We start from the raw sequence: 20,355 nt of genomic DNA, 5'->3' as shown, positions 1-20,355 counted from the left end.
AGGTCCACTTTGGCCTTATCTTGGGCTGACACGTGTCGTCTATTGGCGGGTCCACGTGGCATGGGTAATTTTTACCCAAAACAACTAGGTTGAGTGCTTGTATTTTTAAACACACGACTGTTGTGAATTAGGTGGGCATTGTTCACAAGAAAGGGTCGGGGTTGGGTGGTGAGCGATCGGATACATTTTATATCCGCCACATAAAAGAGTGAAGAGTGTGTGACCACTAGTCGAATTCCATATACACGTGGTTTGCTTCGTTTGACAATTGTTATGGTGGATGAGTAGTTGGATGGATTTGATTGGTTGACTTTGATGCATATTTGTTGGATTTGCCTTGAATTGATTATGCTGGGTGAAGTATGTTTTATTTGTTCATTGATGAGATCTTTGCTTTAGGACAAGCAAAGGTTTGGCTTGGGGGAGTTTCATGTGTCTATTTTATGCCGTGATTTACCCTCATCCCTTAGTCATATTTAGGAGTATTTTTTGCTCTACGGAGCTACTTTTATTACTAATATGCATTTTCCAGTGTTTTCGTAGTTTGGTATCGTTTTAGAGGAAATTGCAGGTTTGGAGCTTTTCCCAGACTTATTGGATCCATTATGAGCACTAGATTAGGATTGCATCCCTATGACCCCATTTCGAAGCCCAAAACCACGTTGGAGTAGTCAAACCGGTGACTAAGGGCTTGGTGAAGAAGAAGAGTTCGAGGCATTAGACCAATTTATAAAAACCCGATGAGGAAATGCGGATTGGGCCAAGAAATAGCCCAATCAAAGGAATCCATGTTGCTTAAGAGCTCGCCCGACCGAGGAAGTCCTCGCCCTGAGGCGCGCCCGACTAGGCGAGGCAAATAGAAGGAAGCACCCCTCTTCCCTGATGTGCGCCCGATGTTAGAAGGCCATCGCTCGAAGGTGGGCCCGGCCAAGCAAGATGGCACCGACCAGGCACGTGTGTTTTGAAGGATGTTTAGCGATTTTTAATCTTTGTTTAAGCTTAGGATTTTTAGCTGAAGTATAAGTACAGTTTTGTTAAGCGAGATTGGGGACGTCTTTCCATTATTTAATTTCCAGATTTTAGTTTTTAAGCTTTTGGTTAATACTTTTGTTCTTGCAACAATTTTGTTTTATGCAATTTCATATTTCCATTTATTTTGGTAACGATTTCTTCCCCTTTTATTTTTAGTAATTTAATTGCTTTGATTGATCATGTCTTGTTTTACTGCTTTGTTTAATTTAGATTTAATTATGTGTAAGTAGTTTAATTTCTAGGTTTCTTGGGATTCTTAAAAAATATGAAGGGGTAATATATTATTGTTAATTGTCAATGCTTGATTAGTTTTCTATTGATTTATTTAATGCTATGCAATTAGATTTGTCCAGGCTTAATTGTATGAGTTATGCAATATTGATTCTAGATTCGACAGATGATAATTGATGTTTAGGCTTAGTTTCAATAGGCTGGTTAATTTATAAAGTGTGAAGTCAAGATTCGAGAGATGCGATTTAATACCGGCAGATTAATTCTGTGATTGTAATGCGTAGAGAAAACCCATTATGATCTGGTTAATTAATGCATTGATGATTAATTGTTATGTTTTACACTGGAATATTATATATTGATGAACATATGATCCTACGCTTTGTTTTATCGATTTCTCCATAGTTTTATCAGCTTTATTTATTTATTTTTACCTTATTTTATTACCCTTAAAAATAATTTGGTTACTTGATAATTTAGATTATATTAATTATTTAGGAATAGAAAGACTTGTTTCCTTGTGGGTTCGACCCTACTTCCCTGTCTACTTTAGTTAGAGGACTTAGGTATTTTTTTTATTAGGTGATACGACTAGATCCTGTCAATTTTCAGTTGTGGGTCTAGTGTAAGGGGGCTGTTGGAGGGGAACAACATGTAACCGCCCGGCGTCACCGTTCCTTTCATATGACTAGATGCCACATGACCACTATGTGTCATCATTCATTACTCTAAACTCTTCATATGTGTAACCTTTGTGCTTAATTTTTTCTTATAATATAACTCCTAATTAATTGCACATTAAGACATTTATCATACACTAATAATGGCTATTGATTTCATATATGCTAATTTTCTAGATTTGATGACAATTAAGAAATTATACAATGTACTCTGTAATATTTACATAAGTAATTATTATTTTATTTACAAAAATTTATTATTATATTAAGTAAATTAAAATAGATAAAAACTATCACCTATTAATCTTTAATTAATTATTATATTTTTATACACTTATAATTAAATATTTTTGAACACTACATTTTTAAATTTAGTTTTATCTAACTTACAAATTATAGTGATCTGGGGTATAGCTCGGGCCTATGATAAGTTTAACATGTCATATCCGGTTTTATCTTGTTTAAAATCGAACATAAACTCTTAATTAAGGCGGACTTTCATTAATTTATTGTAAAAAAGGTCAAAGTTACCTTAAAACTATATTATAATATAAAGTTACCCTTATATACTATATAAATTACCATTTTCTTAACATAAATTTTAGTCTTAAAAATATACTTATAATGTATTAGATTAATCATATTAGCATTTATAACATGTATTTATTAGAAAATACACATTAAAATACAATCAAATTCATTAAATTTAAAAGTTACGCTTAAAGGGGTTAAACATATAGTTAGTTGTGATGAACTACTACAAGAGTGGGGTGAATTGTAGTGGGTTCATAAGTGCCTACTTTTCGTGGAAATTAAAACAAAACTTATAAGAGCTTGAAAACACACATCAATATTTATGAGGAAACCTTACATGGCCTTATTGGAAGTAAAACCTCAACCATAAGGGATTTTAAACACACAACCAATTCACTGTAATATAGGCTAAACACTCCTAGCTAGTTATAACTTACTATAATCAAACCTTTGTCATAAGTTCTAACTTGAACTTGCTACCTGATTCCTAGTCAACCTAAGTCCCTAACTTAAGTTCCATATAGTACTCCTAGAGTACAAATTTCACAGCTTCACACACGAAGCTCACTCATTGTGTCTTCAATATAAAGTCATACCTAAATCCTAAAACAACACAAACAGTTAAACTCTAATATGTGATCGGATGGAAAGCTACACATGAAACCCGAAACTAATATGATAAATATCTTAACTTTGGCAAACTTACTCTTAAGTGCTCTAGAGATATTCACGCGTAAAACTCACCCTTTACTCAGAATCTGAAATCCCTTATTTATAGGAGACATTCATACACCAAGTAGGGTTTTTATTAAAAAGATAAACACTAAATAAAATCAAATGAAAATCCCTTTAACTAGCTGAGTAGAAATGTATCATTTTATAAAATCATTTGCAAAACTGAATAAGGATTAAGTTTAGAAAAAGATAAGTACTTTTTTTTAATAGTAAAAAAAATTTATTAATAAAAAGTCATACAACATTTACAAAAGAGATTTGACTTTAACTAATGCATAACATATTGAATCAAATAAAAATTTCCTTCGTAAAAGTATGATCATCAAGTAGATCTTGTACTATGGAACATATCTTACTTATATCACTAGAAAATACAGCCTAATTGGAGAGACATCCAACGATCCTGTAAAGATGTGAGGATGTTTTCTTTCGGATTCATTTGAATGCATTCGAAAGCTTGATAATCCTTGCAATCTCGCATAATTTTCACCAACGACAATCCATTAGATCTAATATCATGTGTTCAAACCTAAGAAATTTTTCCCCTGAAAAGAGGAGATAAACCTTGTCTTTCGAAAGAGGTCGAAAAAGCCTTGTTTTTCGAAAGAGATCGGAAACCCTTTCTTTCGAGGGAGAAAAGTTTCTCCCAAAAGGAGGAAGCATTATTATAAACCTACAAAAAACTTTTAATGAAACAAGGATCAAGGCTTTCCACTGATTACTATTGATGGAAGCCCCTTAAAAAAAAAATAATGGAGGCTAGGGTTTAGGACAGAGGAAGGAGGAGAAAGGAGAGAGTAAATTTCTTTAGTTTTGTAAAACGAATTTTACATGATAAAATCATTAATAAATCTTTTTCATAAACATAAAGCTATCTTTTGTAAAACATCTAGTTGTATTAACTTGTTAAGTCTTATCACGTTTTTAATAGGTTTCATGCATATTAGTCCATCACATACTTACAACAATTCTAAGAAAATAAATTTATCACAAACCTTAATAAAAGTCTTCAAGCTTGTCATTAGATTGCATTCATCGAACAGCTTACAGGAACATGAGATCTTCGCAGACAGGATTGGAATCATGTTGTCTTCTCTTCTTCAGCATCTTGCTGGAAGTCGCAGCACAAGTTCCACTTATTGTCTTCAACACATTCCAAGTTGGTAAGTTTAGCTTGTTGTCTGCTTATGTTAGGAAGCTTCTCTCTGTGTTTTTGTTAAAGATCACTAGTCTAGTTCCTTATAGAACTCTTCTTCTATTCTTTCATACTTTCACTTGTTTCTCTTGTATTTTTCATATGCTCAGATTACTCCTCCTCTCCCTGAGTCTACTTCACCTGCAAACTAATCTTACACTACAGAAACCTCACTGGTTGAAGTTTGCTTTTCTCATCATCATCAAAACTCTTCAAAGGTCAACAACTACCATAAAAACTACTTCCTCCGTTTTTCTTTTATTGCACCATAAGGACTTTTACATTATTCACTTAATCTTGTTTGACCATCTTTTGTGATTTATCTATTAGGAAAAACATAGTCATGTAGAGATCTCGTTAGATTCGTCTTGAAATCTACTTTTCAAATATCAATTTTTTTTATAATTTTTACTAAAGTATAATTAAAGATATTAATAGCCAAAGTAATGCATTGGCAAACGTGAAACCCCTTATGGTGCAGTAAAAAAAGAACGGAGGATTAAAGCTACCCTTAAATTGACCGTCCTATAATAAAATTAACGTAAGTTTAATTTGTCTGATATAAAACTTATTGTAAATTGAGACCCTAAAGGTTGTAATATTAAAGGATAATCAAAAGATTGTCTTATTTAAAAAACAACTACTAAAAGGTTGTATTATTAATGATAAATTTTCCAATATGTTGTTTAAAATTTATTGGGGTCAATTTTGCTCCTAAAGGTCCTGATTTGAGGACAAAATCGATAAAAATATTGAAAATGTCTCATTTTACATATGTCATGTAAATCGAGGTATTTTTAATATGTAAAACGGAGTTTCAATCATTTGTTGTTAATGTTGTCCTCAAAACGTATCCATATAGCAAAATTTAGACCCCAAAAATTTCTAAAAATTATCATTTTGGCACAAAACTTGAATAAATTATTTTTATAACTTTATATTTAATGGATTTCTTTGTGATAAATTTTTATATTTTTAATGGTTTTCTTAGTGATAAATATGTTGAATTTGCCTTAAAAAAAAAAAGAAAGAAAAATAGTGCTGATTTTGTTTTTATTTTATTTTTTTTGGGTCTTTTTTCGATAGTTTTTTTACAAAATAACTTTTTTTTTTATTTTTTATTTTTTTTAATGATAGATGGTTTAAAAAGTAGGTTATTTTTGTATGGTAAAATCTGAAAAATAAAAAAACCTTACTTCCATTCCATCTTCTTCTCTGGAGTACATATTACAGACCGATAGTGAGAGATTGAGAGAGAAAAAAGTTTGAGAAAGATGACGATGTTTCATTTTTTCAATTGTGCGATCTTGACATTCGGTCCTCACTTCGTTTATTATTCCGCCACTCCTTTGTAAGTCCAATTCATCCCTAACCATAATTATTTCTTTATCTTCTCAGTCAATTCTTTTCTGGATCATATATACTTTGCAATCCTAGATCTTAGATAAATTTATCATCTCTTTTGCTATCAAATTTGACTTGTATTTTTTATGATTTGTTACAAAAATTAGCATTGTATAAATTTTGTTTTTCGTATAATCTGTATTTGCATTAGCTTTGTTTAAAGTTGTGGATCTGCTAATATGTAACACATTTGATCGGTTGACCTAAACCCTTATTAGAATTGAAAAATAAAAATAAAAAATTTGGTCGAATTGCATTCTTGTTGGTCAACATACACTTCAGTATGAATTTGCTCAATCAAGGGTTTCTTTGTAGAAGATTTTGTTTTCAATTTATGTTTTGTTGTTGGCTATTAATGTGTTACTTAATTCGCTAAACCCCATCGAATTGTTTTCTGAGTGTACTCTTTTGGACATATTTAACAGATAGCGAGTTGAGTTCCTGTACTCGTTCTCATACCCCTAGTTTGGTAATTACACTAGTATATACGATAAGTTGTTATATACGAGTAGTTATGAGCAATTTCAGATTGACTTCTTTAGGTTTCACATTCCTCTATGCTGAGGTAATGAACCATAAAACAATGTTTGACATAATGTATTCCACTGCTTTGCATTTCCAAGTCATGGATGAATGACAAGTCTTGGTAACTGGCTTTGCAAATTTGAGCTATTGTGGATAGTCTTTGTTCAAGGGTTTTATTACTAGAAGTTATACACAAGTTTATGTGACTGATTTAACTAACATAGCACTTCCTACGTCCCATAAACATGTTGACTCTCATCTTTGTACAAAATTTTAGGTGATAAAAGGTTGTTTATAGTCTGATTGTCAATTGTTGTTTCATTGAAAAAGTAGATTACACCTAGTGGTTATGGGTTTGTTTATTAATTTTTTTTTTTTGAACGAGAGAGGGTGCAGGGATTATATAATTTGTTATTGGGAAGAGAGATGTATTTAAAACTGGCGGGTGTGTCATTCCTAAAATGGAATTGAAAAAAATATTCTAGGATCTAATGAGATTTCAGTTCCATACCACAATGTATTAGAGCTGTGCGTGTTGGCTGATACTATCTATGAGAATCAGATAAGAGCGCTGATGTGGAAATTGGAATTCCAAATTCGTAAAGTGTTGGAACAACTTTGTGCTTTAGATCATGAATGTGTAATTTTTTAGTTTCATGCTGGCCAGATTGCTTTAGTGGTTGATTGAATCTGAGTTGCAAATGGCAAAACATGCTTTTTCTTAAACTGGAATCTGATTTCTGTAAGGGCATATAAAAAGTAGCCCAAAAGAGGTGTTATTATCCGTATAAATTGGTAAATAGTTGACACCCTTACTATAGCATTTTTGGTTATGATAAGCTTAGTGGTTATATGATATGCTGGAATATAGGGCAAATAAAATATCATGGCAATTTCAAGTGCTTTAGAACAGCTTTTGTCGGAAATCAGAAGTCATTAGTTTGTTGTTAGTTCATTTTATATTATCTGTCAAGCATGCTAAACTATATAAGCAATTTGAACTGGGTTTAAGTATTTTTATCCAGAAAGGTTGCTGTGGTTGGATCTTGTATTTATTCTAGGGTGTTGCTGTTTTTAATAGATCTGAGTACGACACATTTGGAACTTCTGTCAAGACTGCTATTGTTTATCTCGTGGCAGCTTTGGTGAAGGTTTGTTAACATAACCAGTAGCAGTTTCTCTTACTAGGGTATTTGTGATTTTATTTATTGTTCTTGATTATTAATGCTTTCTATGACTTGGCAGCTTGTATGTTTGGCAACATTTCTGAAGGTATCAGATAGCGAAAACTTTGATCCATATCAGGTATGCTCTGCCTTATTCTTCCATAAGTTTAAGAATTTAATGAAAATACTTGTGCAGAGTTGTGCCCCTCTCTACTTTGTATTTATTTGAGGCACACTTATTTATGCAATAGAAATATAGTTTGGGATACAAGAAAGTAGAGGGAAAGAACACCAATAATTTTATTTGTTTGTTGGGTTTGTTGATTGCATTCAAGCTTTTAAATATATTTCTTTTTTTCTAACTTTTTATTGATTAACGAGATTCATGTATATTAATAATGTAACATGTTTTGCAGTTATACATGAAACAATGAATGTATTATGTATTCTTTGTGATTTTTTAAAAACTTATATTAATAACTTTATTGCTACCAACTTAAGAGATTCCATCATATAGCTTGATGTTTTTCTTGTTATGTCTTTTAGTTTTCATTTTCCAAGACATTTCCCTTTCTCTGTTGACCTACCCCCTCCTCTGCCCTTTTGTTACTAATCTCATCCTCTTAAATTCCCACTTCAATCAAACAAATTAATGAAGAATCCTGTTTAATCTATATCTCCACTAAAATCATTGAAAGACGAGGATTTAAGCCCAATTGGGTACTAAAAACAGGAATTTAATCTTGCAAGGATTTAATTTAGGAGATTCTATTATTTTTGAGTTTTTCTGATTACATATTGAATAGAGTTTAAGGTGGCAAATGTATCTTAGGAAGTGTATTGGTTTGTTTGAAAAGCAAAGTGGAAGGGAAAGGGAAGGAAGAAGAAGGGGGAGGGAAAAGGTAAGATTATATTTTCCCTCCAAATCTTTCCAGTATTGGAAGCATTTGGTTTACCAAAGAGGGAAGGAAAATGAATCCTTCCATTCCCCTTCCCTTCCCTCCCCTCTGTCCTACCAAGGGAGGATGAATGTCTTCTTTTTTCTTCTCTTCCTTTTCCTCTAATTTTCTTAATGCAAGTACTGTCAACAATTGTAACTGTGTATGATATTAATTAAAAACTACTGGTGAATTGATGTTTATTAATTTTAAAATCTACTCTGCTACTGCAAAGATAATCAACTTGGATATTTAGTTTCTGAAATCTGGACACCAAATCTTAGATCTCTGCATTTTACAGAAAGTTCCAATCGGTATTAGATCTAAGTTTGATATAGAAAGCTAACTACTTTTGCATTTATTTTTCAGGAGCTATTAAAGGCTTCAATCGGTTTTATTGATGTTGCTGGTCTATACTTTGCGTTGACTCAACTAACACACAGGAACATCTCTCAAAATCACAAATTTCAAGCTGTCGGTCTTGGTTAGTTATATCACACTGTACTATAATTCTATCTGTCAATATTGTGTGCTCTATAACTTTAAATAAGATATTTATAGTTAATAGAATATCTTCTTAGTATTAGAAGACCTTTGTGTTAGATGCTTTTTACTGATTTTATTGGCAGATAATGTTTCGATTTATATAGTTTTTGCTTCAGCTTTCTCAATAATTCTTTGATCTAAAAGATGTAGTAAAGCTGTGTATTGATTTAACAAATAGTAATGTTGGAGCCTACATTAAATATAGGACTTTCACTTGGGTATGGATTTTTTACCCGACATATAAACATCTTGAATCACAAATCCCACATTTGTCCACAAATGTGTAAAAATAGATTGTACATAGATATAAAAAAACATCTTGAATCACAAATCCCATCAACAAACAAGAACATAGATTGTACATGGGTCACTAATAATGAGTTAAACTTTTTCAATTGATCTTGAGGATAGTATGGATTACACAGTGATTAGGTTTAGGCTAAACCCTAGAATTTATGTAGTACTTCTGAAACAATAAACAAAATAAGCCAAATTATTGATATGAGCAGTGATACAGGGAACGCGGGACGTTGAGGCGAATCGCGATCTGAGTCGTTCGTACCGAATCGCGGAACGAACGCGACCCAAATCGCTAGGGTTCGCGACTCAATTCGTAGTCGAAGCGTTCCCTTTTTCTTCTTCAGCAAGGTCGAATTTCTGAGTCAATAGCGGCAAAAATTGAAGGGTTACAGTGTTTGATACTTTGATAATGGCGAGTTCGCGAGGTTGAAGATGATACAACTGTTCGCTCTCTATATTGAAGATGATACAGCCGCTATAAAGTTGAAACGCCCAGAAAAAGCTTGAATTCGTGAGTGGTGGTTGGATTTTTGTGGCAGAATCCATTGTTTCCGGCGTATAGCAACCGCGCGTGATAGAGAAATAGAGAGCGAAGTTGAAAGTGAAAAACTGAGAAGAACGATGCAATTTTTAAGTGGGACAACTGTTATTAATTAAAAGGAGGTGGACACCTGTGTGGATGCTCTCCACTTTAGTTTTATTAAATAATATATTTGACTTTTTGACAACACATCCTCTCCTTTTTACTTTTATTTTTTTCTTGAGAATTGTTACTCCACTATATAATTACTATGAACTCCGTACTATACTACTATACAACTTTTTATTTAATGATAAATTTAATCTAAGTATATTGAATAACAAAAAATCTATTTAAAAATACAAATAAATTATCTAAAAATATTTTTTCTTAAATAACTCTAAAATAAAAATTCTACCGCGATGACCGCAACATGGTCCGCGATCAACGCATCATTTCCGATACCGTGACACCGCGACCGTTTCAGCGATCGCGACCGATACCACATTTTTATTCTATGATTACGCATGAGACAAAACTTCTTTTTGAACTTCTTACTATATTGGGGCCCTCAGTATAGGAAATAGGAATATATATTCATATAAAGTTATTATTTACACCTTTTTTTAGTTTACTGAGTTTTTACTATGTCATTTTTTTTGTGCTAAACTTTACTAATGTCATTAGTCTCTAAGTCTCCTACTCATTACACTAGCTTATTGGGAACTTGAAGTCTTGAAAACTGAAAAGGACAACTTGCAAGTGATTAATGTTTTAACTATTTTTTACGGGATTTTGGCAGCAAAGATGCTAAGTTTATATGAGATTATGAGTTACCAAGTGATTAGTCTAACAAATAATATAATAATTACAAAATATAATTATATAAACTACGAATAATAGATAAAAAAGAATACTAATTTAATTTAATGATTACGTATACATAGTAATTTGAATAAACGATCAAAAATAATATGATTGTATTATAGAGGGCTAAGAGACAAGAATTCCACTTAACCTCGACTATGATTGACCGGTCAAAAAAAATTTCATAATATAACACGTAAATTAGAGTGTACATACTATGATTGCGTTTACGTTTAATGACCATAATCTGAATAATAATAGGATCATGCTATAGATCGATAAAAAAGGATTAGATCGTATATACTATGATACATTTTATAAATTGTACGTAATACGATCATGGTACGAATGATCAATCAAAAAGGGATTGGATGATATATACGTTATATCATAATACGACTAATTGATCAACTTAACTAGGATATGATCCTACACTATGATACATTAATTAGTTGTACGTAATAGGATCATGGTAAGAATGATCGATCAAAAAGGATTAGATAAATTGGATCACATATAGGTTATATCATACTATGACTAATCGATCAACTAGGATATGATCCTACACTATGATACCTTATATTATTGTACGTAATAGGATCATAGTAAGAATGATCGATAAAAAAAGGATTAGATTATATACATTATATATTGTACGTAATTGGTTTGCTCGTTCCAATTCGCGGTTTGATTATAATTTATACGATCATACATAATATGTACCGGAGATAGTAGATCGGTTGCAAACATGATCATACGACACATAAATTGGATTGTCCATTTTTTGATAAAAATATCAAAAAAGTGATACACGTCATACACCTATAATACTAGGGGAAAAAAAACAAAAAGGAAATAAGAAGAAATAGGAAGAGGTGCATTCAATTAATGAATTCATTCTGATCTTCTTTCCGAAAGGCCAAAGCATTCTTTTCATTTATTGTAGAGCTTGAAGTTCAAACGACATCCAAACTCCATCTTCCCAAATTCTACAATTCTATAAATTCAATGTCTACTTTAGTATACAAAACACATCTCCATTCCTACGGTTCCAACCAATCATTATTATCAAAAAAATTAGGTACAAAAAATGGCATTTGGCAAAAATAGATCCAAACAAAGAGTTTCCATTGAAACTTCACAAAGAAATCAACCACAAAATCAACCTTCACCTGAAGAGTACAATGATTTGGAAACTGAAATTCCTCAAGGGGAAGAGGTGTTAGATACAGAAGATCAACCAAATCAACGAGTTTCTTCCGAGATTAAGCAAAAACCTCTATTAGCTGAAATTACACCAATTCAGGGAGAGAAAGGGAAAAATGCTGGAGGAACGAAAAGGTGGTCTTGCAACCATTGCAAGAAAACATACAGAAGCTCATACACAAGAGTACACCAACATTTTTTTGGTGCTCAAGTTGGGAAAAAACCAAAGATTGGTCGATGTACTGTGATGCTATCAAATAGAGTACTACTTCAAAGCATAAGAAAGAAAGTTGAGGAGGTTGAGTTGACAGGTATCTCCCCATCATTATCTAAATCTACAATAAAAAATAAAGTTCCGGGAACTAATAAAACTCCCATAGAAGATGCGTTTGGTATGGTTGAACGTAATGAGGTTGACAAAGCAATAGTTCGTTTTCTTTGTGCTAATGGAATTCCATTCAATGTACTAAGAAGTCCAGAATTTTCTTATATGACAAAAGCCTTGACTCATGCTCCCAAGGACTACAAGCCTCTATCGGCTGATAGAGCTAGAACATCCTTACTTGATGAAGTCAAGCGGGATGTGGAGAAGGAATTAGCTCCAATTAAAGACACTTGGGCTACACAAGGAACTTCAATCATTTCAGATGGATGGACAAATGTGAAGCGTGAACCACTAATTAACGTGGTTGCATCCAATTAGTCGTGGTTCTATGTTTCTATACGCGGACGACTTCACGGGGGTGGAAAAAACAGGAAAGGCCATAGCTGACTATCTACTTACTGCAATTGAAGAAGTTGGGCCGTCAAATGTCTTGCAAGTTATCGCTGACAATGCAGCCAATTGCAAAGCTGCTGGAAAAGAAATCGAGAAGGTACATACGCACATTTTTTGGTCCCCTTGTGTGGTGCATACACTCAATCTTATTTTTAAAGACATTGCTACTGCTTTTCCATGGGTTAGTGAAACTTATGTTAAAGGGAAAAATATTGTGAAGTATTTTTTAAATCATACTCATGCTCATGCCATTTTTAAATCACAATCTGGACTGGAATTACTGAAAGTAGCAAAAACTAGGTTTGGTTCTCATTATTTGTTGTTGAAAAGACTATCGCAATGTAGAGAATCATTAGCAACTACTATAGTCATGCGGGCTTGGAAAGATTGGATTACTTCGGGGGATGAAAAAACAAGAGCGTTAGGGAAAGAAGTTGCTGCCACTATTAGTGATGAAGGTTTTTGGGAGGAAGTTGATAATATTTTGGTAATCACAAAGCCAATTTATTTGATGATTAAATTTGCTGATGGTGAAGGGCAAAAGATGGGTGAGGTTTATGAAAAGATGGATTGTATGATTGGGGAGATAGGAGATGTAATGAAAGAAAACAAGCATAAAGATGACAGTGACAAAATGAGTGAGATCTTGTTATCAAGATGGGAAAAAAATGAACATTCCCATGCATTGCTTAGGATTTGCACTAAACCCTTTTTTTATGATGCAAAGTACTTGGAAACTCCGGCTCCGGGAGGGGAGGCTAGGAGAGCACCAAATTTTGACAGAGAAGTTGTTGATGGTGTTTTAAAGGCATTTGATAAAATAGGGGAGAGTGAAGAAGAAAAAAGACTACTCCGTGAACAGTTGGCTAAATTCCAAGCTAAGGAAGGTATTTTTGGGTCACTTGCTGCCAAAATTGATGCTGTAACAATGTCTCCTATTTCTTGGTGGTCCACTTATGGATCGGAGGCACCCGAATTAGCTGAAATTGCCATTAAAGTTTTGTCACAGCCCATTAGTAGTTCTTCTGCAGAGAGGGTGTGGAGCACATACTCATTTATTCACAATGCCAAACGAAACCGACTAAATTCTGTTAGAGCTGACAAGTTGGTTTTTATTCACTGCAATATTAGGCTAATTTCTCGTTTTACAAGCTACTACAAAGAAGGTCCTTTTAGAAAATGGGACATTAATCCAGAGACTTCAATTCTAGAAAGTTCAACACTTGGACTTGAGGAAATGAAGTGGAGAGATGACTTAGATTAGCAACCTAATAACACACCAGTGACATTTGCTTGTAAAAGGTCCTTTCAGATTATTATATATATATATATATATTAAACTACACCCAACGTTCCCGATTCACTCAATGTAGCGTTTCCCGTTTCCGTTTCCGTCCCGCGTTTCGTATCGAATTTCGTTCCTTGTATCATTGGATCTGAGGATAATACAGATCAATATTTTGGCTTATTTACTTCTGAAACAATAAACAGAATTAATTATTTGCAGAATTGTATCCTAGGGAGTTTTTATTGTTCTCAAGGATGGTAAAGATCACAAAATAGTGGCAAGATCCATGTGATAGTCATTCGAACGGGGCTAATTTATTTAAAGCACAGTCTAATAAATGCTATATCTTTTGAATTGTGCCCTGTCTTAAAACATTGTCTTATTGAAATCTTTAACCTTGACAATTCTGGATCTTGGATACGTACCCATACTCTACTCATACATGTGTTTGATCAACATGTACTGATGCATTGGAAATATGTGAGGAAGGGGTTCATCCTGCTTTGAGCATCTATTTTTATTCACCTTGTAAATGCATAATTGTTCTTATATGTGGAATTTAGATCCATCCCTTATCGGTGCTTATTGGCTTTGGATATAAAAGAACATTTTAGAGGCTACAGTCTCTCAAATTTAAAATTTATCAGGGAATGAAGGGGATTATAAATGACTTAATAAAGTTTGATACTTTGAATTACAGTTAGAAGCTGATGATAGAAGGAAAAATCTCCAAGCTAAGTGAAAATAAAATTTAAATTATTGGAGAGCAACCCTTTTAGAAAATAAAATATTGGAGTATATTGTTACTGTAGTACTATCAGATTTTAGATAAAATGGAAATCGTCTTGTTCTTTGAACCTGCTATCTTAACTTCCTTAGGCTTAAAAACCAATGTGATTGCTCTTTCCTCTCAAATCCTACCCCAAGTTAAGCCTTTATTACCCACCTTTTTTGGGTAGAAAATCAGGTGTGTGGGATCCTATGATTGGGCAGAAATTAGGTCGTTGGGTTTTAACACAAAATTACATTGCAAATGATAAATACCTAAATTTAACCACCATCCCCATTACCTACCATAGTTAGGGTATTAAGAAAATCACGATGTTTTAAGAAAATATTGGGATCACAAACAACTCGTGGAGGAAAGGGAGGATCAATGAGAAAATCTCTCTCTTTGTTCCTCCTTAGCAAAAATAATGGGTGATTAGTTAGGACTACAAAACTAATTTGGGTACTAGGCTTCGTGGAGAACTCCTCTTGATTGTGGCATGGTTGTAATGACTCCTTTGATGAATATCACTTCTTTTCCACATTATTTTATTTATTCACTTTCCACAAGTAATAATTTGAATTCTCAATAGGATTGCTCTTCAATTTACTCACTTTCCTCCATAAGTTGTTTGGGATGTCAAAATTTTCCTAAAACCTTTTAAAATAGAAGCCATAACTTAGATGGAAAGTGGAGATGGAGGTTCTTTTTTTCCTTTTTTTTATGAAAAAAAAAATGTTATTATTATGGTAGGATTGTGAGAATGATGTGGGGAATCAAGTTTTGTAAGGGATTTTGATAAGAAATTTGAGGTTTACAATGTTTGGACGGAAGGTTTAGCGAGGAGGTATTTTTAGAGAGATTGTTGAAGGTTTGGGTGAAAATGAAACAAGGGGTTCATACCCTTTTTTTTTTCCCTCGGCTTTTGCATTTCCTGCCCTTTGCCCCTCAGGTCTCATTTTTTTAACAAATTCCCTTTTCTTGTGAATTACACCCAGTGGGTAATTACTCGCCCCTTTTTTGCTTGGCTTTGTTTCTTAGCAAAAATAAATTGCTTGTTTCCCAAACCAAAGGCTCTTGATTCTTCAAAAAAGTTTCACCCTGGAACCTTAAGCTCAATTCATCTTAAAATTGACACAAGCAAATTACCAAACAAGAAAGATATGAGATGTAGTGAAAGGATATGAAAATTGGGTTGCCTAGAACTGCTTGTTTGTATTCGTCAACTCGATATTGTCATGCTATCAAACCAATTAGAAAGGAAAGCTTGCATCCTTGAGGGTGATGATGCAAAATTTTTACAAGGGATTCTTTCTGATATAGCTTCAAATGACGACTGTTTGACTCATTAGACCAAATTTTTACTGACCCATGAGAATACACTTTTACCATATAGAGAGGACCACTCCATTGGGACTCTGAAAAGCTTGAGTCTTGAATTGAATGAGGAATTCTGTCGCCCGCTTGGAAATCCTTTCTAAGTATGTGTTTGTCATGCGATTCCTTTGTAAGCTTGCCAAATCATACAAATTTATGCTGTAGCTCCTCCAACTCATGTAAGTCCAGTATATGTTGTTCACGGTCACTTTTGAGGCCAAATACAAGGTCTTGATGTCCTAAGCTTTGTGTTCCAATCTTAAGGGCAAGTGGCACTCCTTCCCATAGATAATCTTTTAGGGTTTTCTTGAATGCCGCTCTATAGGCCCAAAGAGGATCATCCAACTAATCGGACCACCGACTTTCGGTTTCTATTAATGGCCTTTTCTTAAGTGAACTTGATTTTCCCATTGGTGACTTCAAGTCTTGGTGTGGCAGAACAAGCGTGAGAAGAGGTGTGAGATTATGTGTGGCCTTGAGGTCTTGTGAAAGTGCAATTAATTATGAAAACTTTATATATGCTATGAAATAAATATAAAGAAATGGCGCAAAAACTACTAAAAGAATAGTTAAAATACAAAGAAAGAAATAAATTGTTGTTTTAGCTATCGAATTTTAAGAGGTAGAAACTAAATAAAAATGAAGATAGAAGTGGATTGTGGTGATGTGATGTTAAAATGGCCTAAAATATAGTTATAAATTATTCTTATCGCTCTGGTAAGAGGAGACAATAGAGATTGCTTTGAAGGAGAGATCATCACTGAAGTTTGTCTATTACGAACTGGAAAGAGCTAGTGTGTTCTCAAATGAGGTATCTATAAGTTTTTTTGTTGACAAAGAATTCTTGGAGGATCTGGGATGAAACCTCCAATCACATGGTCTTACAAGAGTTGATTGATTGGTAGCAATATAAGCTTTGTTACTTGGGCAAGGTAGACAAGGTAGCCATGTCCGATATACATACGTGCCCAAGCGTCTGACTTGGCTATTTTTGTGAAAACATTCCATGATTGTGAACTAAAAATGAAGTGTCCAAGTGTCATATCCATGTCCAAGTGTTGAGGGTTTGACATGGTTACTTGAAATGAAATGAAGAGTCCGAGTAACATAGAAAATAAGACATGTGTAGGCCAAAAGTTGCTATACATGCTAAATGCAACCTTATCAGCTATCTCAAGGTTTTAGCTCCAATATTAGTCATATTTATCATTTGAATATGGTGAAATCTGATATGAAGCCTGTCTGAATGGCTTCCTTGTCATTTTCATGGCTAGTAAAATTATAATTTTATGATAGTCTCTCTGAATTGGTTAATTGTTAGGATTGAGGTTGGACATATATAGATTCATATAGTTTTCCATTACAAGTTCAAAGAGAGCAAGACTTTAACCAGGCGATTGGTTGCTGCTAGCAGGACTACTTAACTACAATTTTTAAGATGAAAAGTTAGCTTAACCAGCTCAGCAGTTGGCTTTTCCAAATGAAACAATTTGAACTTGTTAGTTGTAATTGTTAAAGAATGGATATCCTACTAATAATTAGAGTTGCCATATTCAGTCCAAATAGTTAGCCATAGCAATCTGGCTGACTGTCCAGGTACCTGTTAAAATACTGTCATTGTGTTGTGGTCATCCTCTGCAGTCTATTGAAGCTGTCCATTTGTGTCAGACTCGTAATATTTTACGATTTCCAGAGGATATGGGGAAAATTATATCCCTATATTTAGCATCTAAGGTCCCAAAAAACCTAGTTTCCCAAGCTGATATTCGGCCTATAATATACAGTGGTTATGGGATTTCTTATTGTGTAACTGAAAATGCTGTTAATGTCCTGATTGTGTAACTTTCCTGTAGCGGATGTAGCATTGCATAGCAGTACTTCTGTTGTTTTTATTGTGGCTGGTGATACATTTGATATTTGGATTCAACATCTGCTTTTGGTTTTTGATTGGTTACTTCGTTCAACCTGCAGGCTGGGCTTTTGCAGATGCTGTTTTGCATAGGTTAGCGCCTCTTTGGGTGGGTGCTAGAGGATTGGAATTCACATGGGATTACGTCCTGCAGGGTCTTGAAGCAAATGCTAATCTGGTATAATTTCAATTTTTTTACGTTGAAATACATGCATTGCAAAAGTTTAGATTAAATTATAAGCTTCTTTATCCCATGGATTTTGAAATAGAAATCAATCATTCATTCCGTGACAAGTGCCATGTTCATTATTCTAAATAACTTTAAGGAACAGTACAATGCCCTTCATTGGTTTGGGAATACAGTGGTGTCATATTGGTCTTGGAAAATCTGAGAAGACTGATAGCGGAGAGGTTGAAGTGGTCGACAAAAAGGGGCAGTGTTGTGGAGGATTTTCTATTGAAATGACCTTTCATTGCTTTTCTCTGCTTTTCACCATCATTTCTATGCTGATTTACAATTCTTCTTCAGGTGTTGTGCATCTCTCTGGCTGCATTAGGGTCCTTGATGTGGCTCAGGAAAAACAAGCCAAAGACACTGATACCTATAATATACTTGTGTGCTGGGATAGTGGCCACCATGCCATCTATCACAAGGTTTGTTTCATATACTTTCTATAGATTTCAAAAGTGCGTCATATGGCATTAATCTATCTCGCTGCAACAACTTTTACACCACCTATTCCATATTAATCACCTAAAATGTTTGGGAGATAATCGCATTTCTATCCATTGAAATGCTTTCATAACAAACTTTGAAATCAATAAAAAAAAAAGACTTATTGTTCCAATGTTTGCAACCCTAAGAACCTTATATTAAAACAAGGTTGACTCCCAATACTAAGTGGTGGAGTTAGCTCAGGAAGAAGCAACATTTATACAAAGATCATGCAGTAAACTATTAATACAAAAATCAGGATACTGCAGAATGAGTATGAAATAGCAGATTAGCAGGTGGCTCCCAAAGCATCCTAGGCTTTGATTCTACATATAACTCCGCTTGAAAGCCTTATGTTTATAGTGATGTTAAATTCGAGATCAATGGACTTCCTAGAAGCATAACACTTTTGAGTTTTCTTGTACATCACTTGTGATGAATCAGAAGCCTAGTTTCCATTAGCCTGTGTAGACTACATTTCAACATTCTTTTTCATGTAGTGCTTTAAAAAAAATCAGAAACTCATGCTAATGTAGATCGCAAAAATCCTTATATTGCTGAAGCTTGCTGACTACTGCCATGTTGATGCTATAACTTTTCAGTGATATGCTAACTCTTTTGTATTTTACTACACTGAATTTCAGTTATTTGCGTCGAGGTATGGGATGGAAATTCCCAGAAGTTGTTGGCTTTCAGCTGGTCACTTCTTTGGTGATTGCTTTTATTAGCTGGCAACTCTTTGCAGCATGTCAAAGACCATCGTTTTGATGATGCTCAGATACCAATTATTCTACCCAGTTGGTGATACCATGATTCAGCCAGGGGAACTGATTTTAAAAAGACAAGCCTTTGATATGTACCCTATTTTAGTTTTGGTGCTTTTTTATCACATTGGCTTGGTAGCAATTTTACTTGGTCCCTGCTGCCACTAAGCTCTTTTCAGCGATTGGAAGCTCCGTTCAGGATGAGACATTTGTTTAAAGATGGAAGATCAATGGGCCTTTTTTATAAAAGCATTTGGTGTTTGAAAGATTTTGTAACAGAAATATACACAATGTATTTGGAACTGATTCAGTAGAAATGGTACTCAGCTTAATGTTTAATCAGCCCATTAAGGAGGCATAATGTTTAATTCAATTGGTGTAATTTATTTTGTTTTTTCTTCGACGTAGTGACTTGTATCTGGCTCTGAGATCTCTATTGCAGAACTGTGCATTGCGTTTTACCAGGCTACCAGCCTGATCAGCATCATACTTCTAAGTAGGCTGTGAGTTGTATCTTGAATCCGAGACATTTGTGGCCGAATGAGGGCGCACTAAATGAGCATTATTTTATTGCCTCCAGCCTGCTGGGAGGGGTTTGCCAATTGAATCAATATATGCAGTATCATAATTGAATTATACTTGAAAGTTGAAATGACGCGGATACTCAGCTTCATTGTCACTTTGTCAGGTACTCAGGTGAGGACATTTACAGAACAATGCAATGAACGGATACTGTTAATGTCCCTAACAAAAATTTATGTATAAACAGATGAACAGTGTAATTTGGTGTTATCACGCTTGTTATAAGTGGCATCAATCTGCTCTTAATTATTGTGATACTATGCTTACAAACTGTCAGGTGTGACATTTAAAGTC

The 20,355-nt window shown here is 33.9% G+C and overlaps 2 protein-coding genes across 2 annotated transcripts; both read left to right on the top strand.

The window, feature by feature from the left end:
- Positions 1-5,584: 5,584 nt before the first annotated feature.
- Positions 5,585-19,959, top strand: LOC110690136 (transmembrane protein 147-like). The gene is made up of 7 exons (XM_021866963.1): positions 5,585-5,758; positions 7,418-7,487; positions 7,582-7,641; positions 8,810-8,924; positions 18,063-18,178; positions 18,530-18,654; positions 19,360-19,959. Exons 1-7 carry the CDS (start codon positions 5,682-5,684, stop codon positions 19,481-19,483), a joined length of 687 nt encoding a protein of 228 aa, XP_021722655.1. The 5' UTR covers positions 5,585-5,681; the 3' UTR covers positions 19,484-19,959.
- Positions 9,092-13,821, top strand: LOC110690135. Its single transcript, XM_021866962.1, has one exon. It carries the CDS (start codon positions 11,764-11,766, stop codon positions 12,580-12,582), a length of 819 nt encoding a protein of 272 aa, XP_021722654.1. The 5' UTR covers positions 9,092-11,763; the 3' UTR covers positions 12,583-13,821.
- Positions 19,960-20,355: the final 396 nt, after the last annotated feature.

Source organism: Chenopodium quinoa, unplaced genomic scaffold (assembly GCF_001683475.1).
Source record: "Chenopodium quinoa cultivar QQ74 unplaced genomic scaffold, ASM168347v1, whole genome shotgun sequence".
NCBI classification, from domain to species: Eukaryota; Viridiplantae; Streptophyta; class Magnoliopsida; order Caryophyllales; family Amaranthaceae; genus Chenopodium; species Chenopodium quinoa.
This window is presented reverse-complemented; position numbering and strand designations above follow the sequence as displayed.